Raw genomic sequence first — 26,293 nt, 5'->3', positions numbered from 1 at the left:
GTATAAGTAAAAACATAGTTATGAATACATGGATACATATAAGAAAAATTTAAAAAAAATAAAAGAAACAATAGGACAGGGACGGTAGGCATGTTGGTGTGCATGCCAATTTTTGTTATTGTTGTTAGCTCTGGACATATGCTTTTGTTTTGTTTGTTCATTTTTCTGTTTTGTATTTTACCTTTTATGATAAAGCAAAAGGAATATACATAAATATGAAGGTTTACTCCATCCAGTATATTTTGAAGATCAGATGCGCTCAAAGATCAAGTATGGATTTTAATACAGAAACAGTTTTGTACCCCATTACACACACTACTACACCAGTTCAGCTAAGACTTCCACCAGTTCAACTTAGTCTTCAATTAAGATACATATTCCAGACAAATTTATACTGGTAGTGAAATGAGGTTGAACTGAACTGAGGTTGCTTCTTAAAGCCTTGGATAAACTCAGCACAGAAATACTGTTTTTGTTCTCAGACTTCTTTCTCAGAGAAGCCTAGGGTGGAGGAATAGATGAGGGACTGGCTGTTCTTGAGGGTTCCATCATTGCATTCATAGAAATAGGAAAAATAAACTTCAAATACAACTGGCCTATCTTCTGTAGCAGTGGTGTATGTTTTCTTCATAGAGTCTAGCTCAGTAGCTTGAAAACTGATCACTGGGACAGGAACACATTTGAGCAGGGGTGGGATTCAAATTTTTTAACAACCGATTCTGTGGGTGTGGCTTAGTGGGCATGGCTTGGTGGTCATGTGACTAGGTGGACATAGCTTGGTGGTCATGTTATTGGCTGGGCATGGCCAACTCAATATCACTCACATCAAGGCACGCATTTCCTTGCCTGGCCTCTCATGACTGTGGGGATGCTGCAACAGTTGTAAGTGTAAAAAGTAGTCATTGTAACTTTGATCATCCCACTCAAGCAAAGTACCAGCAAAGGAGGGAAAAATAATCCAGAGAAGTTCCTGAGACAGGAAGTCTAGTCCTGCCAAGAATGTAATAAGGGTTAACAGAGAGGCAGTTTGTGTAAGCAACACCAGAATGTTTCCTTCCTGCCTTCCTTACAGGATTAGGCCAGTAATTTCTTCCAACAACCGGTTCTCCAAACTGCTTAGCATGTTAACAACCGGTTCTAGCGAATAGGTGAAAACTGGTAGAATCCCACCCCTGCGTTTGAGGAAGGGATTTGTGCTTAGCATCATGGCCAGAGTTTTTTTTTTTTTAATCACTCTTTTATAGCCTGGTATCCTGCATCCCTTGTTTGTTTTGGTGGAATTGTCTACCATGGTTGATAATTGACTAATGTTTTTGTTTTTACCAATTCACTAGAATCACAGCCATGGTGATATTGAAATGTAGCTGGTTATGTGCTCCTGCCCCAAAATGCTTGCTAAACAAAAAGGTCACTTTTCACACGGCATTTCTAGCAGAGGAGGGATCACTGCAAACAGTATTTATCCCTTGCCTGCAACTCTTCTGTAGATCTTCTCCTTATTTTTGCTAAGCCTTTTCACTGGGAATGTTGTTCCTTAGCTTTTAAACTTTTATAGTTGCTCAGCTGTTGAGGCGGTGCCATACATATTCTCTCTAAGGTTCTTCAACATAGCTGTTTGCAGAAGTAGTTGCTAGCATTTTTTTATAACAAGTACTTTGTTGAAGGTCAATTTTGTGTTCTTAATAGGTCCCTTATGCTCTTTTGGCAGCTTGTCTAGCAGAAACCTGGGGTACAAAATGAATCTTCCTAAAATTATTTCTGGTAGTTGTAAAATTAGAGGATCAGGATGAAGAGAACCAAAAGATATGGAGAAAATCTTGATACTTAATTGTGACGGATAATATATACTTAGAAACAAGGAAATACAAAAGTTTTAGCAGCTCAATCTCCTATACTGGTAGTAGAAGATTTGTCCCTTGGTTTCCATTGTAAACGAGGAGTATAGAATGCCTAAGCTGGCAAGTAATATATACCTGGAAGTACTCTGACTTTTCAATATTATAATTAACTTCACTTCTGTGCAATCTAACATTGGGCACTGAATGTACCTGTTAGCATAATTGCATGGCAAGCTACTTGACATCAGTTGCAGCCAAGGGCAAACTCACTTAATGGAATTGAGTGTATATTTTCTTACAGAAGTCTTGCAGATAATTAGTGATAATGAATAATAATTGCCAGTGTCAGTGTCATCCTTCAGTACAGTGAGTACTTAAAACAATGTTCTTGTATCAGCCATTCTCCCAGCATTTGGAGTTCAAGTCCATGATTTAAATAAATAAATAAAATAAATAAATATCCCAGCCAAGATCCCAAGAAGAAGGCTATCCTTACATTGATACTGCCACTGAGGCCTTAGCTTATATGAGCTTTCTTACTCTATGTAGTCTGTCATCTCTGGGTCCTGTCCCCTATCACAAAGTATGGAAAATTTTATATACTTGCAAACATTGGGTGGGATGTGAAATATATTTGGGCTCATATGCAGTGTTGTTTATTTAGTGTACTTGTCTCAATCTTAGTACTCTTTAGATATGCTATTTTAGGATATGCTAGGACTAGTTCCCAGAATTCCTAGCCAATATGACTAGAATATCCTAACATGCTGGCTGAAAAATTCTGGAACTTGAAATCCACACATCTGAGACAGCATGAAGCCTTTTTGCTAAGGTGCTCAATAAGGCATAATTTTAAAACTCTCAAGGCATAAAGTGCTGATGGAACCACTTCTGGATATCAGTGCTTCAAGTAGTTGTGTCAGATTATCTTCCCTAAAATCAGTTCTAGAATTATTCTTTTTAAGGAAAAGTTATAAAATCTTTGAGATTTTTTCTGTACAGGGAAGAGATTCATATTTTTAATTCTATACCTTTAGAATAATTTCACTATCAGTATTTTTTCAGAATATCTCTTAGGAAGATTGCCACATTGGAACTAATCTCTTTAAACTTCCAAATGTTGAGCCAATATTGATAGCTCCTCCCTTCCTCCCTCTTTGCAGACTCCAGTATCTTGGCATGAGTCAGAGGTGGGGAAAGTTGCAGATCATAAGCGATCTGCCTCATGGAATAATATGGATCATCGTAGAGAGGTAAGATGATCACTTGGTATGTCAAGTGCCATTTATCTTACCACTATGTAATGTGTAAAAGGGATTAAATTGCCAGAGTATTTCTTGTTTTAGTGACACTATTTTCTATTCTTTTCTGGAAAACAAGAATGATTACTCTGCAGGTAGGTTTAGTGCATCTATTTTATTTTTTATTTTATTTTAAAAATCATATATTCTATTCCCATTCAATGTTAAGTTAATTGTAGAAGTGTACAAGTGCACCTTATGATCACTCTTTAAAAGAGAAGTATAACAAAAAATCAGAACTGATGACCCTTTGGAACAGGGATTCAAAGGTAGAATTTGTTTGCAAGATTTAAAATTAGATTTTCTATGCTCTGATAGCCTTATTTGCATATATTTATTTTATTTGTTTATTATCTAACAAATACCGGGATACTTGTTTTTGTCTACCATAGTTTAGTTTTCAAGGCCTTATGAAAACCAAATATATAATAAATAAAAAACAACAACACTCTAAACAATAATAAATCAGTAACATTTCACAAAGAAATAAGAATTCCTGAGATAGTAATGATAGAGTTCAGCAAAACTAGCAAATCTTGAAATTTCTGTACCCCTTTTCTTTGCAATTTGATCAGAGAGAGTGCAATCCTCCAGAACTAGCTTGGCACCATTTAAATGAAGAAATGAATGCCCACCATCAATACATCCATCTTTTGGGGACTGCGTCTCAGTTTATTGATTTGTTTGGTCTAGTGATTAAGACACCAAACTAGAATCTGGGAGCCTTTGAATTCTAGTCCTGCTTTAGGCCCGAAAATTGGCTGGGTGTCTTTGGGCCAGGTACTCTGTCTCAGCCCAGCTCAATTCACAAGGTTATTAATAAGGGGAAAAATGGGATAAAGATGGAGTATTAGGTATGTCTGCAACCTTGAATTGCGAATAAAAATAATAAAGAAGGGATAAAAATAAATTAAAAAATAAATCTCATCCATTACGCTACTCAAGAGTAGTAACTTCTCATTTTCTAGATTGCTAAACTGAAGCAACAGCTCCAGCGAACAAAACTTGCTGTTTGGAATAGCAAAGAGAAAGACCAGAGCTTTTCCACTCAAGGCAATCATAACATAGTCTCATCAACCAAGGTATCTTCTTCTTTTTGTATCTTTTCTTTCATGTTCCTATTAGAAAATGGCAGGGAAACAGAAACTCTTGGACTGAGGGAAAGAAAGTTTTATTGAGATTTTTTTTTTCTAAAGTAAAGCATTCAATTTTCAATGGCTTGTATAGGGAAACTGGAACAATTTTCCTTCAGCCCTAGAGCATAATATAAAGTATATGGGTATTTTTTTGTGTCTGTTGACTATATTGGCATTGTATATTGAGATTGTGCATGACTTGTTTAAAGCTCCACTAGAATTCATAGTTAAGATGCAGCATGAACTAGACACAGCAGATTATATCAGCTATATCTATACCAGTCCATTTCCAGTTGTCTCCCAAACTGCCATTTTCATTTGACAATTAACGGAAAAAGATCTATTGCTCAGCGTAAGAATCTTATTGATATGCAGATAGTCAAGTGCCTGGAGCAACGTTAAATTAGAAAGATCTGTAAGAATCATTGGCTATATTTACATGAAACAAAAAGCCCCACACATAGCCAACTATATATTATGTGATCCCTGTAGGTAAATTATAATTCAGCATGTTGTGAAAATTAAAAAAAATGGAATGATGTTAGCAAGCATAGTCTATTAAATCATGAAATAAGAGAACTGTCAGACTATTGGAGATCAGTGGAGTAATTGCCAAATTTTAAAGTACGTTCATAACAGGTAGGGGAGTGTTGGTCCACAAAGTTATGTGCTATCTATCCACCTTGTAGAATATTCTATGCTTGCACCAAGCTATTTACAGCTTCTTGATACAACACTCCATGTCCTTGTTTGTAGGGTTCCCCACTTGGATCTTTTCCAGTTCTGAGCACAAAGATCAGCCCTTCTTTCCACAACAGTTCGGACAGTATCGATCAGGAATTGGAAGAGATATTTGTAAAGGAGCAAGGAGACAAGGAACTCCTCAGAGTGAGTTGTGGCTGGTGGGGTGAGATATGAGAGTCATCTTATCTGGAACTCAGAACATGTCAATTTTTGCTGGATGTTTACACAGTTTTCACTGCCAGTTTTAATTAGTAAGCTCCTCCCATCCAAAAACATGCTTTTTTCCATGCATGAATTGGATTCTCTACTTTGAAATTTCCAATATTTTGTATAAAAAGGAAAGGGAAATTCTGGCTATCATAATTTCTTCGGGCTATGAAGTACAAAATATATATTCATAGAGATGTACGCTGCACTGTTCTTCAAAGGGCAGATCATCAGAGAGAGCAAATGTGTAAAGTCCACTTTTCAGCACAAATTATGTTTTGCTTTGCAGGAGATAGTGATGATTCTGAAATAGAAAATAGCAACTGTGAGCATCATATCACTGTGTAGTCCAGCAGGGAGAAGGATCTTGGAGAAAGGAATTTGGGGGGGCAGGGGTTGAAACCCAGGTCTGAAATAGACTCCAAACTGAATCTCAGCCTGAGAATACTTGCCCCTGATTGGGAAACCAGTTAAAGTTAAAAAATAATTTTAGGGTTCTAGGTTTATATTTACAAGCTATATATAATTAGAGAAATAGATATATCTGTTCCAAACCCCATTCTTAGTTTCTTAATAGAAGTCAATATGTTCCTATTGTAACCAACCAAAGTCTTTCCTGCATTCCATTCAGTTACATTGTATTACAGCAGTGTTTACTAACTTCAGCAACTATAAAATATGTAAATTTCAGCTCCTAGATTTCTTAACGATGGCAATGCTGGGAGGGGGGCGGATTTTAGGATTGAAGTTCACATATCTTAAAGTTGCTGATGTTGAATAGAAATTTAAAAGAATTTTTGAATTCTCCAAGCGCTTTTATTGGTGACAGTGAAACAAAATGGTTCCAAAGATACACACAAATACCCACAAAGCAAGAAGGTTTTGCAATAGAGCTTGTAACAGTTTACCTATGAGAAAAAATAAGTCTCCAATGATTTCTTAGTAAAAGGGAAAAGGAAAAAGTAGGAGAGTTTTTTTCACATGCATCTGCAGGGCATTTCTACCTTATCATTGATTCTTTTCAAATGTTGTGTCCAGCACTGATAGTAAATATTGATCTAGGCCACCCTTATGAAGATTGATAAATGTGGCCTTTAAACTTGTGTCTTTTTCACAAAGTTGATTTCACAAAGTTGAATTAGAGTGCTTTAGATATTACTCACTTATAAAAAGCATATCACATTTTAGTCAAATTTCATCATGGTATCACTGCATCTTACTCTTTGTCTTGCACCCAAGTCTATTATTGCCATCTAATCTAAGTTATGGGTAGTCCTATCTATAGGGTATGGCTTATGTGGGGAAAATGATGGTTAGTCCTTTGGGTTTTCTAGCTCTCTGACCTTCATACCATTATTTTTGAAGCTTATCTATATTCCATCAAGTTATGGCAAAGGAACAGGAGCTAGCTTCGTTTGGTTTCTCTTCTCCCTAAATAATTTGTATTGGTAACTGTAAGCCTGCTTATATACTTTTGCCAATATTTAAATATTGCTTTAAATATTTTAAAATGTTGTCTGGGTCTCCCCATGACACTGCCCATTCCTGCTGGCTTCTTTGTGCTTAGAGGGTGTGCTTTCTTTTAGATCTTGGATGTCCCAGATGGGCACAGAGCTCCATTTCCTTTCCAAAGAAATACTGAAGATTCCTTGATGCCACGACTGCAAAACAATAGTAGCCCCTGCAGCAGTCTTTCTCTTTCTCCATCCCCTTCAGATGCTCTTCGACAATCCTCACATTCTCCTGTCCGGATGATAAGTGATGAAGATTTGCCTGAGGTTTTAGCTAAGCTAGTATTGGAGAAAAAAGGTAGAGGTAAGTTGGATAGGTTAGTAGTAGTCTGCTGTTGTACAGAGCCTTGAAGAATTGAATAGGGGGTTTATCAGCTTGTTGTTTTAAATGGTCTTTGATGTTCAGCAACTTGAGGATGCATTCTGGAAGGATTAGGAATGAAAAAGAGATCCCTCTTATATGTAAACAAATATAAATAAAATTACTTAGTTATTTAAGTAACTAATTGTTTAGTAAATAATTGGATCAGATTATTTCTATGGGATGGGCAGTGTTTTTGACGACTGAGGACTAAACATTTTGGATGTGGCAAAAAGGATGGTGCATAGTGGCTGGAAGACAAAATGTGATTCTCTCTTTACCCTTGAAATTTTGGAGGTAATGTGATTTTTTTTTTCTTTTGAGTTTTATAAATGGTTATGCCTATTTTAGAACATGTTTTTTTCCCCTAAATGGCAAGGTTCAATTTTGGCAACTGTGAATAGAGGTTGTTCCGCAGAGTGTTATGAGGGCAAAGCTTCACCTGTTTTTTTTATATGCATTGTATGTCATGCCCACTAGCTTCACTTTTTTTTACTATACCTTATGGACATCCTTGATATGAAAGACTTATCATTAAACACAATGAGACAATGTTTGCTTCTTTTGGAACTGAGTTTTTCTAATTGGGAGCTGCCCAGAGTTGGTTGAAGATGGGTAGCTTTATAAATGTTTTAAATAAATGATAGAGAGCTATCTGTCCATCTGTCTGTCTGGGCATCTCTCTCTCTCTCTCTCTCTCTCTCTCTCTCTCTCCCTCCCTCCTGCCCCCCCGTGTGTGTGTGTATGTATGTATGTATGTATATATATGTATATATATATATATGTGTGTGTGTGTGTGTGTGTGTGTGTGTGTGTGTTTTCTTAAGTTTTCGCAGGTACTTAAATGTATGGTATTCAGCTTTATTTGGGTATTTTCCCACGTCATTATAGTTGTGCTTTTAAAGTTGCAGCAACATTTTGGCAGAATCTCATCTGCTATCATCAGGCTTCTGTATTGTGTTCATCTGTGAGTCAGACTTTCACAGCCATTTCTGTTTTAAACTTGGGGCTAGCCTACTGCTGTGCCAGAATGGTTTTTTCTTCATCCTGCTGTTTTGTGGCTTTTTTTGACTTGATTGGCTGGCAACATTGTGTTTCCTGTATTGGAGGCTTTTAGTGCATCTTGGCTCTGAGTAAATGGACGACTATCATTTATTAGGAATCTAGGTTTCATCTGGGTGCCTGGTTGGAGTGTGTTTGAGCTGGAGGTATCAGGGGGGATCTGTTTGTGCCCAGGAGTTTGCCTGGCTTGTGGTGTGGAGATTTTTTTGTTTGTGAGTGCAGGCTTCCAAATAATTGACAGTCTGGTGGAATCATCTCTTCTATTCATGCTTTCAGGTCTTTTTTCAATCTCTACGACTTCTCTGATGATTCTGTGGCTGGGGTTTTCTATAGTGGCTAGGGTTTTGGTGCCATTGAAGTTGATCCTATGACCTGTTGCTTTCATGTGTTGGACTAGTGAGGAAGTATGTTCCAGCTTGTGAGATCTTGTGAGATTTACTGCTGTGGTATCCTTGGTCTTGTGCTGTGATATTCTGGGTCATTTGCTGTGTTGCAACTTCTTGAGTTCTTGTGGTGTAATTTCCTGAGTTTCTGATGTGATGTCCTGAGTGGATGGCTGTGATGTAGCATTCTGGGTTTTAGTCTGGCTTCGAATTTGGGGTCTGGGTCTGTGTTCTTGGCATGTGTCAGCTTGTTTGGTTTTGGAGTCAGGGGGTGCAATAGTGGTGAAGCAGCCGTGGTCTGTTTTCTGGATGGTGGTTGTCCTTCATTTATAGGATGGGCTTGGGCCTGGGTCTGATGAGGGGGATTGGCGGTGGTGTGCCGTGTTGTTTTGGGTCTGCTGTTGGTTTTCGTGGCTCACAAAGTCATCACACAACCCATTACGCAAGCCATTACTACACAAGAGGCTAATGGAAAAGATCAAAACACAAACGACCCAGGAGATTACAACGCAGAACCCAGGATACCACAACAAAAGAACTCACAAGCCCATCACACAACCCATTACCCAAACACGAGAGGCTAATGGAAAAAAGATCACTACAAAACAAACGACCCAGGAGATTACAGCAAAAGATCCAGGATATCTCCACAATAAAACTCACAAGGCCATCACACAGCCCATTATACCAACATCAACTCCATCAACCAATCAAGAGGCGCAGCCAACTAGCCCAGCACACCAGCCCCCACCACCAGTATTTATAGAGAGACAGCAGCTCCGATCATACACTGCTTGCACTGGCACGAAGCTGAAAGCACCGGCCTGAGGATGGCGAGTGGGACCTTGCCGAAACATCACCAAGATACTCTTAATCTTACACGGGAAAAGACCCGAACACACCTAGACAACACACACACACACACACACACACACACACACACACACACATATCTACCAATAGATAGATAGCCTGATAAGTAAGATATATGTAGACAATGCTACTAGAAAAGCTTTGTACTACTTAATGAAATGCAAACTTTTAAAAACAAACGTATGGGATTTACTTTTGTTTGAAAACCATGCCAGTGGATTTCATTTCAGTATTTCAGTTCTATCAGATATATAACTCATATGTAGTTCTGTCCAAGGAACTGGAATCCTGCTAGTAAATGGTAAAGGTAGAATGTTAACCGAGCTTTCATTGCTTCTGCATTTGTTTGATTGAATGGTTTTTCTTCTCTGATTTTCCTCTTTCAGAAAATGGCAGCACTTGTCCAGTCCGTGCCTTTGCCGTGTCTCCTCATCCCAACCACACCTATGTATTCAAGCGAGAGCCTCCAGAGGGTTGTGAAAAAATCCATGCTTCTGAGGAAGCAATGTAAGTAAGAGTCACCTTTACTGTTTGCAGCTATTGGTGATAGAACAAAAAATTGAGGCTCAAGTGCAGAACTGCCCTCCATATAATGCTGATAAAATTATGATAAAAGAACGAATTCTAATCTGGGTTGCATGCAAACAATTCCACAAAGCACTGATAGATAAGTATTTTGTCATCTTTATACTAAATGTCTTTCAAAGAGATTGTCTTACAATCTTATTCTTATATTAATCTTGGGAGACAAGCTGATCATAAGATCAGGATTGATTCAAGGTAATCTTGCTCTCTCAGCTCCTGCTCTGAAACTGATGACACCTATTTTTCTAAATATATTTATTGCTATGCTACATATTTCAAATGCAAAGCTAACAATAATAAAAGCAAAATGTAGATGTTATCAGACTTCTAGTATAGTTTTTTTTATGATCTAGAAATCTTTTCTGTTCTAGCTCCTCAACAAACTATAATTTAACCCATTTATGGTATGAACTGAGTTTATTCTGAGACAAGGTTAGAGGAGTGTTTCAAATGTACACATGCAATCTATTTTTGTTTCATTGCCAAAGCAGTTCAGTGATTCTTTCTACAAAACAGATTTGGGATGGATAATATTTAGAGTTGAAAAGTAATTAAAAGATTCGATACTGGCATTGTATTTCTTTCTTGGTAATCACTGTGTATCTTGGATGAACTACTGTGCACATTAGTGGGTTTATGACACTGTAATAAAGAATTTGTACATTGTGACACTTGAGATTTCCGGTGATAAGGCAAGGATGAACAGAGGTGCAGAAGCCTGTCTGTTGTTTCAGTTAATCTCTTCTTGCGGTTGGTGCGGGCCTTTGAGGGTGCACAAGTCCCGGAAAGATTCGTGCTGGTATGGGGGAGACTTGGGTTGCAGTGTGGGGAAGGCAGCCCCCCTGCAGCAAAGAGGAGCCCTCCAGAGCCCAACAAGCAAGAAACAGCTGCCTATCAATGGCGGCTCCGAAGTCCGGACTGCCACTGATGTAAAGAAGTGAGTGAGTGACAGTTTGTGGGATCATTGGTGAAGAGTGTGGCAGAGAAAATTAGCGGCGGAGAGGATGATTGGAATACTATAGATTTTTATAAGGCTGTTACAAGTGTCTGTCCAGAGCCCTAAAAGGAAGAGGCCAAAAAGCGGATGTGAGGCAAGTGAAAGTGATGGGGTTGGCAGACAGAAGAAAGATAGAGGACAATAACGAGTAAAAAGGGAAGTTTACGAGGTTGGGAGATGTACCACACCAATAATAGAAGGGAATCTAGCGACTGGAAGGTGACTGGAAGGTGTGGAGGTTTTTTGACTATTTCATTCAACTTTTATGTTGAAAGACTTTATTAAAGCAGAGATGGGAAGAAGATCGGAGCTGACTGAACAGAGACAGTGTGGCAGGCAATACTTAGAAACCCTGAAGTTATCGTAACAGTATAACTGATATAAACTACTTAACTGCCCTTCAGGGAGCATACTGATCTAACTGAGGAGGTGGTTTCATCTGAAGAAAATCAGGAAAATTGAACTTAGGAACACTAAGACGAAAAGTAAAAGTGGAAGCTTCCGAATGTGTGGAGATACCATGTAATTACAGTTACTACTCAGCATTTTTTACCTCCCCACTTCCATTGCGTTTGGAGTGAAAACTCTTAAACTTGGAGACGGAAAGCTAAAAACTTATTTCAAAATTCCTTTTTCCCCTTCTTTACTCCCTTTTTCCTGTATACATTTGCTCATTTTTTCTTTATTCCCCCACCATCTGGCGCGATGATGAACTATCTCTCCTTCTTCAATCTCTCTTTATAATGATTATAAATATGTATACTGGGGAAAGGAAAAGTGATTGTTGTAATTGATTGTTAAATAATTGAATTAAACGATTTAATTGATTTATTAATAATAGTGATAGTTATACTTTGATTAGATATATAGGGAAAATAGTAAGAACATTAAGTATTATTTAATTAATAACTATAGGATTTTATATATTAATATTATAAGTCATCGTGCGATCACAATCCACTTGGGGATGAATGTAATACTGTTTGTGTTTAAGAATATTTAAAATAAGGTTAGATAATACATATATTTATTTATAATATTTATAGTTGGATTTGGATATAATATTTATATATAGATATTTTATTACATGAAGTTTTGTATAGAGCCTGAGCATTGAGACTTTACAAAATTATATATGTGATTTAGAATTTGGATTTAAAATAATACAGTGATAATATTTTTATCTATAAGAATTTATACTCCAGTAACCAGCTAAAAGCACAGCTATCCAGCAGATAGATAAAGTAATTAGATACTGGTCAATCCTAATATAGAGATTCTATTACTGAATGTTAATTTGGGATAATATAATTAACATATTACAACAACAGAAACAAATCTTAAAAGAAATGACTTCCACAACATCTACAGCTCTGAAAACTGGAAGAAAGGTCACCCCGACCTTAACAACTACATCGGCAACAGCTTTGCCCATGGCACAAAAAACCATTGAAGAAACATTACCAGTGGAGAAACAAGCTAACATCTCGAATGCCAACATCCAATCAATTCTGCTGAAACAATGATGAAAAACCATAATGAGACGAGAGCAGATATCAGTGAACTAAAAGAGGAGATGGGGAAATTAAAAGCAGAAATGAAAGCGGATATCTCCAAAGTAGAGGACAAAGTTGGATTATTACAGCAGGCCTCGGAGAAAAATGAAGCAACTATAAAAGAGGTAGAGAAAAGGACTGAATGAACCGAAAGGAAATTAGAAAGGGCAGATGAAGAATTAAAGAATGTGAGTAAAGAAATGGAGGACTCACTGGTTTACCTAGAGATGGATAAGGCTGCTACATACTTGAGATTCCAAAATGTAGTGGAATCCAAAGAAGACAACTTGGAACAACTAATGGCAGGAATATTGGTTGGACTATTGGAAAAAGATAAAGATGACATCTTGAGGGAGTTTGATGAAGTTTACAGGGTTAGCACTAATTATGCGAGACACCACAAATGCCCAAGAGAAGTCCATATACAATTTGCGAGAAGGAGTGTCTGGGATATCATATATAGGGTGTCAAGAGATGAAACAACCATGTATAAAGGCAAAAAAGTCTTGGTTCTCAAACAAATACCAAGAAGAGTAAGAGAACAAAGATGAGATTATAAATTCTTAGCAGCTTACCTAAACCAGAAAAGAATCATATTTAAATGGCTAATCCCAGAGGGGATGTTAGTTTCTTGGGATGAAAGGAAAATCAAAATAGACTCCATAGAAAAGGCCCAGGAATTTTATGAGCGATTAGTAGACCTGGAAGACCAGAGCAGTAAAGATGAACTCGCAGGAAGATCAAGGCTATCATAAGAACAGAGATGAAACTTTAGGAAATCAAGGAAATACTCAATTACAACAGGACAGAGAAGAAAGTAGGACACATCTTCAGGCACAAGGAGAGACCGGAGCCATTACAAGACAAAGAGCAAAACAGAATTAAATAAATGGAAGAAGAAAAGAAACTACTATCAATTAATATAAATGGTTTAAACTCAACGATAAAAAGGAAAAGGATAATAGCCTAACTAATCAAACAAAATGCTGATATAGTATGTCTACAAGAAACTCATATAAAGAAAACAGATGAAAAATACTTAGAATGTCTGAAATTAGAGAAGTTATTCACCGCACCAGCAGACGCGGGGAAAAAGAAAGGGATTGCAGTATATGTTAAAGAGGATTTGAAAGCAGATTTAATATGGTCAGATTCTGAGGGAAGAACTCTGGTTTTGCAGATCTGGATTAATGCCATCCCAATTCTCTTAGTGGTAATCTACGCCCCGAATGGAGATCAAAAAGTTTTTTAAGCATCATTATGGAAAAATAGTAAGATTGGAAAAAAGAAATATTTGTATTATAGAGGACTTTAATTCTATTGCTGATTATCAAAAAGACCACAGAAATGCGGGAAGGAACAAAGGGGGAAAAAGAGAGCTTCCCAAGATATGTATGGAAATGATGAAGGAGTTAAATTTGATTGACATATGGAGAAGATTACATCCCGAGGAAAAACAATTTACATTCTATTCAAATCCTCATCGAATATGGACACGAATTGATATGGCATGGATGAATGGGGAAATAGCAAATGAGATAAAAGGGATTGAAATTTTACCCAATGAATGGGCAGATCCCAATCCAATTCAGATAATATGGAAGGGTAGGGAAAAACCCAAGAAAAGATGGATGTTAAATACTCAGTTAATAAGAAAAAGAATATACCAACAAACTCAAGGAGGAATTAAACTATTTTTTAAAGGAAAATGATAATGGAGCAAATACGAAACAAAACATTTGGGATACAATGAAGGCAGTAATAAGAGGTATAACAATCTCTTATAACGCCAAGAGGAATAAGGAAAAATACGCCCAGCAAAACAAATTACAACAAAAATTTAAGGAATTAGAAACTCAATTACAGAGTACTCCAAAGGATTCAAAATTGCAAAATCAGATAACAATAACTAAACATAAATTGAATTGAACAAGAGAGAATGATTATAAATTTGAATACAACTAGATAAATTTATTTTGAGCATGCCAATAAGCCAGATGGCTATCATACAGACTTAAAAAAAGGAAAGAAAAGAGATTGATATACCAGCTAATAGATGGAAAGGGGGATATACAACAGGAGACAGAACAGAAAAAAGAAATTGCCCAGTAATATAAAAAAAAAGTTAACAAAGATAGGATAAGAAACTATTTAGATGAAATGAAGGATAAAGCAATTGGGGAGGAAATGGAAGTATTATTATACAAAGACATTACTTGGTTCGAATTGAAATCAGCAATAGAGAATCAGAAAAACAACAAATCCACGGGACCAGATGGGATCCCAGGGGAGCTGTACAAGGCAATAGCAGAACAAATAAGACCTCTTATGGTGGAAGTTTTTAATGACTTCTTATCGGCAGCCAGGATGCCGGACTCATGGACGGGGGCATTGATTTCGCTGATCCCGAAGGAGGATTCGGATCCCCAATATATACAAAATTATAGGACGATTTCATTGTTAAATACTGATTACAAAATGTTTACTTCTATTGTAGCAAGTAGACTAAAAAGAATATTAAATGAGCATATACATGAAGATCAAAATGGATTTCTCCTGACCAGACAAATCAGGAATAACTTAAGAATAGTATTAGATGTTTTAGAATTTTACGAAGCCCACCCCAAAAAACAAATTGTACTTATGTTTTTAGACGCAGAGAAGGCCTTTGATAATTTAAATTGGCAATTTTTAATCAAAAAAATTTATAATATGAATTTAGGCACCAAATTTGAAAATATTATAACAACCATTTATGATACACAACAGGCTAATATTATAATAAACGGGGAATATACCCGCCTAATAAAAATAGAAAAAGGAGTCAGACAGGGCTGCCCACTCTCATCCCTGCTCTTCATATTATCACTAGAAGCATTATTAACACGAATTAGACAGAACCCAGACATAAAAGGATTAAAGGTTAAGAAAGAAGAATATAAGTTGCAAGCATTTGCAGATGATATGATTTTCTTCATTGAAGAACCAATAGAAAGAGGACAAAAATTAATAAATGAATTAGAACAATTTGGAGCATTAGCAGGACTAAAAATTAATAGGAAGAAAACAAATTAATGGCCAAAAATTTAACAGAAAAACAGAAATTAGAACTAGAAGTAGTTATGGGAATACAAGTGATAAAGAAAGTTAAATACTTAGGAGTATGGTTGACAGCACATTGTAACACACTTAAGGAAAATAATTATGATAAATTGATGCAACAGGTAAAGAAGGATTTAGAAACATGGGGCAAGCTGCAACTTTCATTATTAGGCAGGATCGCTGCTATTAAAATGAATATTGGAATCTTGTAAGATGGCCGCGCATTCACATGCTGCAGCTCAGTGCTCTTTGACTTGGCGTTTTTTATGGATGTTTTTGTGTGGATTATCTTGTATTGTGAATACCTCCTGCGGGGTGAACATACTCTACAGCAATTGTGAGCTTATGAAGATTGGACTGCAGTGTAAACAAGAGATAACAGCTAAGTTTGTTTGGAAACATAACATACCGTCAGAGATTGCAAGGCTCCCTGGCAATCCTCCTCTCTGTGGATTGTGGCTCCAGTGAAAAGGAAAAGAAGACGAAGAGAAAGGGGCAAGAAAAGAGGCTGCAGCGCTGGTGTTTTGTACAGGCTGTAAAAACAAACGAAGCAGCTACCGCTCCCAAGCCTCTTTCTGACTAATGCTAGATCCGTGGTAAATAAGATGGATGATTTAAGGCTACAGGTCTCTTCAAGTAAGTTCGTGAAAAGCTGTTGTGTGTTGCTAATCACCGAAACCTGGTTGAACCCCACTATTCCAGACATTGTTATTGAGATGGACGGTTTTTTATTACATCGTCTGGACAGAGACAGAAATGTGGGGAAGTGTAGAGGAGGTGGAGTGTGTATGTTTGTTAAAGAGACTTGGTGTAAAAACTCAGAGGTTATAACACGTCACTGCTCTTTGGAGCTGGAATATCTGTCTGTTAGATGCAGACCCTTCTACCTTCCACGGGAATTCAGCATTGTTATTATTCTTGCTGTTTACATTTCGCCAGACGCAAATGCAGATTTGGCTCTGGGCTTCCTGGGTGATGAAATTGGCAACTTACAAAGCAAATTTCCAGATGCTGTATTCATTATTGCAGGAGATTTTAATCATGTAGATCTTCGTGTGGTCCTCCCTAAATTCTATCAACATATAAGGTGTGCAACTAGGGGATCGAACACCTTGGATAAGGTCTACAGGAATATTGTAAATGGATACAGGGTATTACAACTACCACATCTGGGCCAGTCAGATCACTTGTCTCTGCTTTTAGCCCCGGAGTATATTCGTCTGAGAAAACAGGCGGGGTCGGTAGTCAAGACGGTGAAAAGCTGGCCAGAGGGGCAATGGAGCAGCTAAAGGACTGCTTGAGCACAAACTGGGAAGTTTTTGATCATCCTGATCTCAACGAACACATGGCTGCAGTGCTAGGGTATATGGCACACTGTATTGATACTGTCACGGTGGATAAACGAATCCGGGTGTATCCTAATCAAAAACCTTGGATGACCGGGAAGGTTAGACGCTTGTTGTACTGCAAGAAATAAGGCTTTTAAGTCTGGGAATGATCTAGATTATAGTGCTGCAAGAACAAACTTGAAGAGAGGTATTAAGCAAGGTAAGGCCGAATATAAGAGGAGAATTGAAGACTGCTTTCTCAGTAATAACATGAGGCAGGTTTGGCAGAGGGTTCAACAACTAACGAACTATAAAGCAAAAAAGGTCTCTTTGGATGGTAGTGCGGTGGTGGTTGAGGAGTTGAACAATTTTTTTGCTCGATTTGAGATCCATCAAACTCATTTGAGAGCCATCATTTACTCAGCAGAGCCTCCCCTTCATTGTGAATGAGCAGGATGTGAGGCAGACAATGAAGGCGGTTAATTCCAGAAAGTCAGCTGGGCCCGACTCAATTCCTGGTTGTGTGGTAAAAGATTGTGCTGATCAGCTAGCTGGGGTGTGGACTGAAATTTTTAATCGATCCTTGACACAAAGTGTGGTTCCTGTGTGTCTAAACAAGGCTTCCACCATCGTTCCACTGCCTAAAAAGTTGCCCACAAATGGTCCTAGCGACTATAGGCTGGTGGCACTAACTTATATCTTAATGAAGTGCTTTGAGAAGCTAGTTCGAAATTATATTATCTCCTGCCTTCCTGATTCCTTTGATGGGCTTCAGTTTGCTTACAAAGAAAATAGATCAACCGAGGATGCAATTATTACTGTGCTTCACATGGCCTTATCCCATTTGGAAACACCGGGGAATTATGTAAGAATGTTGTTCGCAGATTTTAGTTCTGCTTTCAATACCATCATACCGCACAGATTAATAGCCAAGCTCAAAGATCTAGATTTTCCAGATTCTATTTGTTTATGGATATTGGATTTTTTAACAAATTGTCCACAAAGAGTTAAACTGAATGATTATATTTCTATTGTCAAGACACTTAGCATTGGCACTCCGCAAGGTTGTGTCCTTAGTCCACTACTGTTCTCCATTTATTCATCTGATTGCACAAATAAACATCCCAACAATAAGATAATAAAATTTGCAGACGATACTACGCTTGTAGGACTTATTTCTGGGGATGTTGAGTCTGCATATTGGGATGAGGTATTACAGCTATCCCACTGGTGCAAAAAAAATAATCTTCTATTTAACATTAAGAAGACCAAGGAGGTTATAGTGGACTATAGGAAAAAAAGAGCAGACATTCAGCCACTGTATATAGAGGGAGTTCGTGTGGAACAGGTGGTTGAATGTAAGTATCTCGGGACCATCATTACAAATGACCTGACCTGGAGTGCAAACACCGCTGCTTTAATTAAGAAGGCACAACAACGGTTGTATTTACTAAGGATTCTTAGGAAACAACAACTGGCTGAGAGTCTACTGACTACCTTCTATCGGAGTTCAATTGAGAGTATATTATCCTACTGTCTCTGTGTATGGTTCTCGAGCTGCACAGTGGCAGAGAAAAAGGCAATTCAGAGGGTGATTAAGATGGCCCAAAACATCATTGGCTGCTCACTCCCCTCTTTGAAAGAACGGTATAGGAATAGATGTAAGAGGAAGATATTTAATATATTGAATGACTCCTCTCATCCAGGACATCAGCTCTTTGAACTATTACGATCGAGAAGGAGATTCAGGGTATTAAGAACAAGGACGACTAGATTTAAGAACAGTTTTTATCCAAGTGCAGTTTTGAGTTTGAATGCAGAGTCATAAGATTTTGTGGAATTTAATGGCTGAGAGTAATGGGGTATTTACATTTTTAAATTGTATAGAGATTATTGTATGGTCTGTTGTGTTTAATTTTATTTTTCTTTCAATGGTGTGCCCAGTTTACTTGTGGAAGAGCACCTCATTTCGTTGCACCCGCTTGCGAGTGTAATGACAAATAAATTCTTATGTCTTATGTCTTGAATATTCTTCCAAAATTCCTCTATATATTTCAGATGATCCCAAAGTACACAAAAATTTTTTTGAAGAACTTAATAAAACTGTAAAATTAATCTGGCAAGGGTATAAACCTAGAATAAACTTAAAGGCAATGCAGGATATGAAGAGCAGGGGAGGGCTGGCACTTCCAAATTGTGAGTTGTATTATAGTGCAGCCTCTTTAGTATGGTCGAAGGAATGGGTGAATTTAACCAAGAAGAGAATATTATTCTTAGAAGGCCATGACTTGCAGAGGGGGTGGCATGCTTTTTTATGGGATGTTGGGAAAACTACCCAGAAATATTTTCACAGACACCTAATCAGAGATTCATTATTGAATAATTGGAAGAAAATACGGAAAAAAAAATACTATTTAAAAATACCAATTTGGATCTCAACAATGGAGGCGATGATTCACCCAAATAATCTGGATATTACTAAAATGATTAAATATAAGGACCTATTGGATACGCAAGGAAATCTGAAATCGTGGCAAGAACTTCAAGATCGGGGATTAAAAATTGATCAGTGGGCAAATCTTCAAATTCAAAGTAGATATAAACAGGACAAGAAAGAATTTGGAATTAACAATAAACTCCAGCAATTAGAGAAAATTTTATTAGGATCAGGCAAAAAAAAATTATTATTATTTATTAGGAGTAGAATTAGAAGAAGAAATTGTAAAAGGGTACATGATAGCCTGGAGTAGGAATATAGGATGTATTATCACCATAACAGAATGGGAAAAGGTCTGGGGTAGAAATAATAAAATTACAAAATCAGTAGCATACAAAGAAAATGCCTATAAAATGTTTTATAGATGGCACCTTCCTCCTTTGAGATTAGCGAAGATGCAGTCCAATATGAGTCCGAATTGCTGGAAATGCAACAAAAAAGAGGGAACTTTCTTCAATATGTGGTGGTCCTGTACAGAAGCTCAAAAATATTGGCAGAAAATTAGAAATTGGCTGGAGGAAATGACAAGAGAACAGATCAAATTCAAACCAGAGTCCTTTCTATTAGGGATCTTTGATAAACAAATACCAAAAAAAAGTGAAATATATAATAATACATATTTTGACAGCGTCCAGATTGGCTTTTGCACAATGTTGAAAACAGTCTCATGTTCCATCAGAGGAGATGATTATTCAAAAAATTTCAAGTTGTACAGAAATGGATAAATTAACTTTGGCATTAAAAAATAAAGACACTTCAATATAGTACAACAGCTGGAACTGCTGGTACAAATGGATAGACCAAAGCTAGATTTCACACTAAAAGGCAAAAGAGGATAGGATAGAATCATAGTAGTGATATATAGATATATGTAAGGATTAATTGTGTATATGGCATAAAATAAGGATAAAAAGGAGGTCTCACAAACTGTTGAAGATGAAAATGTTTTTAATTGTTTTCTATCTTTTTCTTTCTATTTTCTTCTTCCTTCTTTTCTTTTTCTCTTTTACATTTATGTATGTGTTGTTGGTCTGTTTTAATTGTAAAATCAGTAAAATTTATTTAAAATAAAAGAATTTGCACATTGTAAACTGAAAACTTCTAAATCGATATTTGTTGTACAAAACACAATTGCTGTTGCATCAGGCGCTTGGTGAGAATCTCTCCCATTTTTGCTGCAAAGTGCAGTATCCTGAAAGACACAATAGTCCATGCCTATTTTTTAAAAATGTCTTATTTGTTGTGCTGTCATCCTGTAATGTATCAAAATCTAAAATACTTGTTACTGTTAATTCTTACATATCTTATAATTCTGATTTTTCTTTTTAGGCCTGATCAGCCTTTCCTGCCTTCTTGTCCTGATAAGAGCAAAATCTTCTTCAAACCAACAGGCTCTGCCTTCTGCCAGTTTAGTCTGGTGAAGCCTTTTATTCCCAAAGTAAACAGCCTGTACCGAGACTTCTCTTCCTCTGCCAACCCAAAGTCCTCAGGCACATTTTCCTCTTGCCAAGCCACTACCGCTGTCCCCATCCTCACTTTACAGAAAAACTTGAGGGGAGATAACTTCAATGAAAATCCAAAATCTCCTTCATTAGGCTTGGAGTCCTGGAAACGGCACCAATCTGAAGACACTGCCCTCTTTCATAGTTCTGTTGCCGTCTGAAGAATAGGGAGTGGAGGCAAAATAAATTCATGGTCCTTCCAAGGCCTGTAGAAAAAAGTGCCTTGATACTGGGAAATTGAATGATCCCAGCAACAGCCTTAAAGTAAAGATTGCCATTGAACTCCTTTTAAGGAGCACTTCATTCTGTTAAGCATCTCTGTCAATGTCTTTCTGCTACTCTGCTATCCAAAGAGAAAAGATAGCATCTTCTCATTTGGAATACATAAGACATTTAATTACAAGGATTGTCTTTCTCTCTGCTTGCTGTGTGAGGCAGGAGCTCATTGATGGTGTTTAAATGTTCCTAGAGATGTTTCTCAGGGTTCCTACAGAATAGAGTATATAATGAAAATGAGATGCCAGAACTTGCATATGCTGATTGAAATTGATGTCACTGGGTAAAAATTGAGCAGAGTAGTGTTTCATGGGGTCTCAAGTCTGCAAATACCCTATTAAGATTCTTTTCATATCCTGATCTGCATTGTATGGCTTCACATCACTGGAATACAATCAGCTAAATGCTTTGAAGTATTTTTTTTCATAATGATTATCCCACACCAGATAGTTGACTAAATAAATTACTCAAGGTGTGTCTTAGAGATAAAGATCTTGAGTCCCCTCATAAGAAGGAACAGCAGTGTCCTATTTGCAGTTTTTTCAGAAAAAAAATTTTCAAAGAACTTTATAGAATGAGATTGAAGCCCAAGCCATTCCTGAGGGATGCAGCTGCCAGTGGAATTAACAAATGCTATTTTTCTTTATTAATTGGATTCCAACAGTTGCATCTTGACACTACAACCCTTCTAGCTCGTGAATTGGAAAATCCACTGAGTTTTATATTCATTTTAAGAAGACTCCAAAGATCCTATGTTCACCTTCACCTTCATCCTATACCTCTAGCAACCCCTTTAGTGGATAGGCCTTAAACCTGGTGATGTCTTGATTGCAAAGTATATTTGGAAGTCATATTTTATTATTAAGTTTATAGATTGTACTAGGAGGGTTTTATGAAATTGAGAAACTATATTTTCTTTTGAAGACAGTATTTTTGCAGTACTTTTGAAGTTTTTGTAAATGTTATGTACTGTATGCACCATGAAAAGCTTAATGAAAAAATCTTAGCCTCAGAGGTTCATTGCATCTTCAGTTGAAAGGTTTTTGCAGATTCTTGGTGTTTAAACCAAATAAAAGAACGATAAAAACGTTGAGTATCAAGTATGTTTATACTGCATTATGTTAAAAAAGGAGGTGGTGATGGTCAAAATAGCTTGGATTGATTTTCATATTTACAGTTGTATTATTTATAGCCTTACAAGCTTATATTGCACGACCAAAACTGAATGAGATCTGACTGATGGATTGAGTGATATTGTCTGCCCATATTCTAGATACTACATTAAGCAATTACTTTTTTCATGTAGTCACTGGTAAATATTTAAAAATTTGACAATATTTGTGGTTACACTCGGAAAATATCTATATATTCATACTGGCTGCATGATAAGCAGGCCAGTTGTAAAACATCCAGTTATTAGAAGATATGGTTTTACTTGCTAGTCCTTATAGCCCCTGCATTATGCCATCCTTGTAACTTACCTCCCACCACCCTGGACTTGACCTTTGGTAGTCCTCAACCACTTTGTTTTAAGAACACTAAAGAATTTGCAAATAAGAATGGTGTTCTATTTCCTAATGGATAGGTAATAAACAGGAGAATGCTTAACTTTGAGTAAACAGTTTAAGTTTCACACAAACCTAATGGGATGAGAATCATGAATGGAACATGATTTTCATGATATATTATTTGTACAAAAGAAGTAGAACAAAAAGATGGAATGGGTTTTTGGGCTTTCTTTTTAAGTCATATGTTCAGTGAAGAAGTTAAAATCCCCCAATATCATGTTAAAAGTATTTGGGTAAAATAAATACAAATCTTTCTGCTTCTCAAACTGCCAGTGAGGCTGCCTTTCATCCATGTAGCTCTCTTAAAATTTTAAATCCTAATGGGAATTGTTCAAGTCTGTGCATATATTTTTAGGGTTTCTAATTCCTCTAAGTTGTTTAATTATAATTTTAAGACAGAGTATTTGTCTACCTTTTTAAAATCTGCTTTCCTGGAGTCCAAGATACATGAATGACTTCTCAGCAGTTAAACTAGTTGTAGGTAATTTGAATCCCAACATGATTTTCTCCAAGTCTCTTTTTGCCCTCCTCTTAATTCCTATTAGATAGCTAGCCACCTTGTTTCTTCTTTCATTATCTGAAAAATACAATTCTCAGCAAAACAGATAATAAGCAGATTAAGCAGATTATATATTTTTGACACAGACAGTTTTCTACCAAAGATGAGTTATTACCACTGTATAACATGATGAGTTGATTTAGAAAGGCATTCTTCACATTGTCAACTCGGTTAAAAAAATCCAGGCAGATCTACTGGCTAAAGTATCAGGCTGGAAACCCAGAGATGTGGGAGATCCATCTTAGCATGAAAGCCACCTGGGTGGCTTTGGGCCAGTGACTCATTCTCAGCCCAACTCACCTCACAGGGTTGCTGTTATGTGGCAAATAGGAGACAGTATTATATATATTTACCCCCTCTAGTTATTTGTAAAAATAATAAGGGCAGGATTTTAAAATATTATTTATATAAATAAATGGCCTATAAGAAATTCCTACAATGGAGTACTCTTTTTATTTCTTGCTCCTTCTAGTATCTCAAGCCTGCAGTAATGGAGCAAAGCTTAGAATGAAGTGAGCTGTGAGGACACAAAATACTCAAGGGAACGAAAGGAGAGTTTGAGTTATTTCATATAGAAAATTTTGAGAAATAATGTACAATATGGAGAGGTTAAAATTCCATCTTTGCATCCCTTCTCTCAAAAAAGATATCTTTCTATAGAGACACAGAAACCTTGGCCTGACATTTGTACTGAGGAAAGCACCATGATCACTTGTCAAGCAGTATTGTCGATGTAGAATTATATGTTCTTTGTAACAAGTCAGAATGGGCATCTCAGGAACAAATGGCATCAAGTAAACCCTCTTTATGATAGTGTCTACTTTGGTACCCCAAGGGAACAATAAGGATATAATATGTCTTGATTTCAAAGTCATCACTATCCATAAAATGGATAAATGTGGGTTAGACGGTTTTGCACTCTGATAGATTTGGAATTGACTGAACCACACTGCAAGAATGTTAGTAAATGGCTTTGCAACAATCCTTATGGGGGGAAACAGTAAAGTGGCCTATGCCCTTAATTTAGTGCTATAATATTTATAAAATAACATTCTGAATGGATGTTTGTCAAATTAGCATATGATATCAAGCAAGGTAAATTAACTAAATACTTTGAAGGTCAAAATCACAATTCAAAATAAGATTTAAACAATGCATGAAATCTAAGAGGGTGATCATCTTTGATAAATGTAATAGCTTACATCCAGGTAGGAAAATCAATTTTATGAGTACACAATTAAAGAAACTTAGTTTGGTGACAATGCATATGAGAAGGAACTACTACCACTGAATCATGAGTTAAAATACGAACAATCAATGGACATACCAGCTAAAACATCCAGTGCAATCTCAGTTGCAGGACCAAAGCAATTAGTCCAGATCATAATAGTTGAACTTTCATTGGATGTGTCTGTTGTATGATGTCCAATGTTAGCTGGACAGGATCAAATGATATCAAGAAGTCTGATAATTAAATCCCATGAGAAACAAAGGACTTGTACAAGAGAAGTCCAGAGTTATGTTTTGCAATTTCTGTTAATTTAAAGATATGTGTCTGACTAGGAAATTTTGGCAATTGAAGTCCACATATCTTAAAGGTTGCCAAAAATTTTGGAGGAAGGTGAAGTGGTTTGCAATATAAAAAAAGGTTTCCAAAGATAAGGCAAATCTGGTCCCATTGAAACCGAAAGCAGAGCAAGAATCATTGATTTAATTAAAGAAAAGTTTCACTGAACCCTGGTAAGACCTGGCTGTGGTGGGATCCTCTACATCCATGAGCCTATCATCTTTGATCCTGGATGAAGTTGCATTATCCTAAACAGATTCAGTGCACAACCTGGGGATACCTCTTGAACTCACAGCTCTTGCTTGAAGAGCAGGTGGCAGCCATCATTAGAGCTGTTGCTTGACTGTTTACCCAGTTACATCCTTTTCTGGATAGGAAAGTTCTCTTCCAAGTCATTCATGCCCTCGTCATTTCCCATTTGGACTATTGCAGTGCAATCTACATGGACCTACTCTTGAAAAGGTATCCAAATGCTTCACCTGGTGTAGAATGTAGCCCAGATGGCACATGTAACACCTCCACTCCGTGAGTTGCATTTGATATGGATTTGGTTCTGGGCCCAATTCAAGATGTTGATTATGATATATAAAGCCCCACATGGCATGGGGCCAAGCTACCAATGGAACTTTTGTCCCATTACAGTCAGGCAAGTAAGGTCTGCTGTGCAGAATTAACTCTACCATTGCCTCCACCCTGTGCAATAGTCACCAGGGATGAGGTATTGCCTAAAATTTCACACAGCCGTCGGGTTGGCTGGTGTCCCAAGAGCCTTCTCTTCGACTTTTCAAATGATTTTTTTTTAAACAGGGCATAATTATTCTTGCGTCCCTCTTAAAAAAAATTGAAATTATATTTTGACATTTTATTGTGCACCACCCACAATCCTCTTTGATGGAGATGGAAAGTTCATTAAGTAGGTAGGTAGGTAGGTGAATAAAATAAAATGTGAGCTACACAAGAAGCAATTTGCTAGAACCACAAAGCGAATGTCCTTCAGGCACCTTCTTTGCCATCTTTATTTCACCATCCGCAAACCCATCCACCACCCCCGCCCCCACAACCGTTGCTCTCGGGAACGTCATCCTCGCCTCTTCCCACCAGCAATGAAAACGCGACACGAAGTTCGACTCGGCCGGGTAATAACGGCAGACACGTTTGATGACGTCTAAAACAGTCGCCCTGTTTCTTCCTAAGCCCCTATTATAACTTCGTGGCGTGTAGAGGCGCATTTCCAGCACGGAAAGGCAAAGGAACACATAGAACTGTACGGGAAAAAGAAAGGAAAGGATGCCGAAACACTTTTTTCGTCCGGCAGTTTCTCTTCAGCAGAGCTAGGCTGG

The 26,293-nt window shown here is 37.2% G+C and overlaps 1 protein-coding gene and 1 long non-coding RNA gene across 14 annotated transcripts in view; one reads left to right on the top strand and one right to left on the bottom strand.

The window, feature by feature from the left end:
* FAM117A (family with sequence similarity 117 member A) overlaps positions 1-22,359 on the top strand; it is a 39,559-nt gene extending 17,200 nt beyond the window's left edge. For 6 of the 13 annotated variants that reach the window (XM_026710792.2, XM_087918510.1, XM_087918505.1 and 3 more), the window contains 6 exons: positions 3,002-3,091; positions 4,108-4,221; positions 5,032-5,163; positions 6,813-7,041; positions 9,803-9,923; positions 20,811-22,359. In XM_026710792.2, coding sequence (XP_026566577.1) covers positions 3,002-3,091; positions 4,108-4,221; positions 5,032-5,163; positions 6,813-7,041; positions 9,803-9,923; positions 20,811-21,144 — 1,020 coding nt within the window. In that variant the 3' untranslated portion in view covers positions 21,145-22,359. The remainder of the gene's footprint in view (positions 1-3,001; positions 3,092-4,107; positions 4,222-5,031; positions 5,164-6,812; positions 7,042-9,802; positions 9,924-20,810) is intronic. The other 7 variants (XM_026710794.2, XM_087918508.1, XM_087918507.1 and 4 more) reach the window with 3 other exon arrangements.
* On the bottom strand, positions 5,160-26,197 carry LOC148124171 (uncharacterized). Its single transcript, XR_015740474.1, has 3 exons — positions 25,662-26,197; positions 23,240-23,404; positions 5,160-5,530 (listed from the first exon to the last, which is right to left on the bottom strand). It is a non-coding gene; the product is annotated as an uncharacterized LOC148124171 (long non-coding RNA).
* Positions 26,198-26,293: the final 96 nt, after the last annotated feature.

The sequence above is a fragment of the Pseudonaja textilis genome, chromosome Z, assembly GCF_049901715.1.
Source record: "Pseudonaja textilis isolate UNSWEBS1 chromosome Z, rPseTex1.2, whole genome shotgun sequence".
In the NCBI taxonomy this organism is placed as follows: domain Eukaryota; kingdom Metazoa; phylum Chordata; class Lepidosauria; order Squamata; family Elapidae; genus Pseudonaja; species Pseudonaja textilis.
The sequence above is the reverse complement of the archived record's forward strand: the minus strand, read 5'-3'. Positions and strand labels throughout refer to the sequence as shown.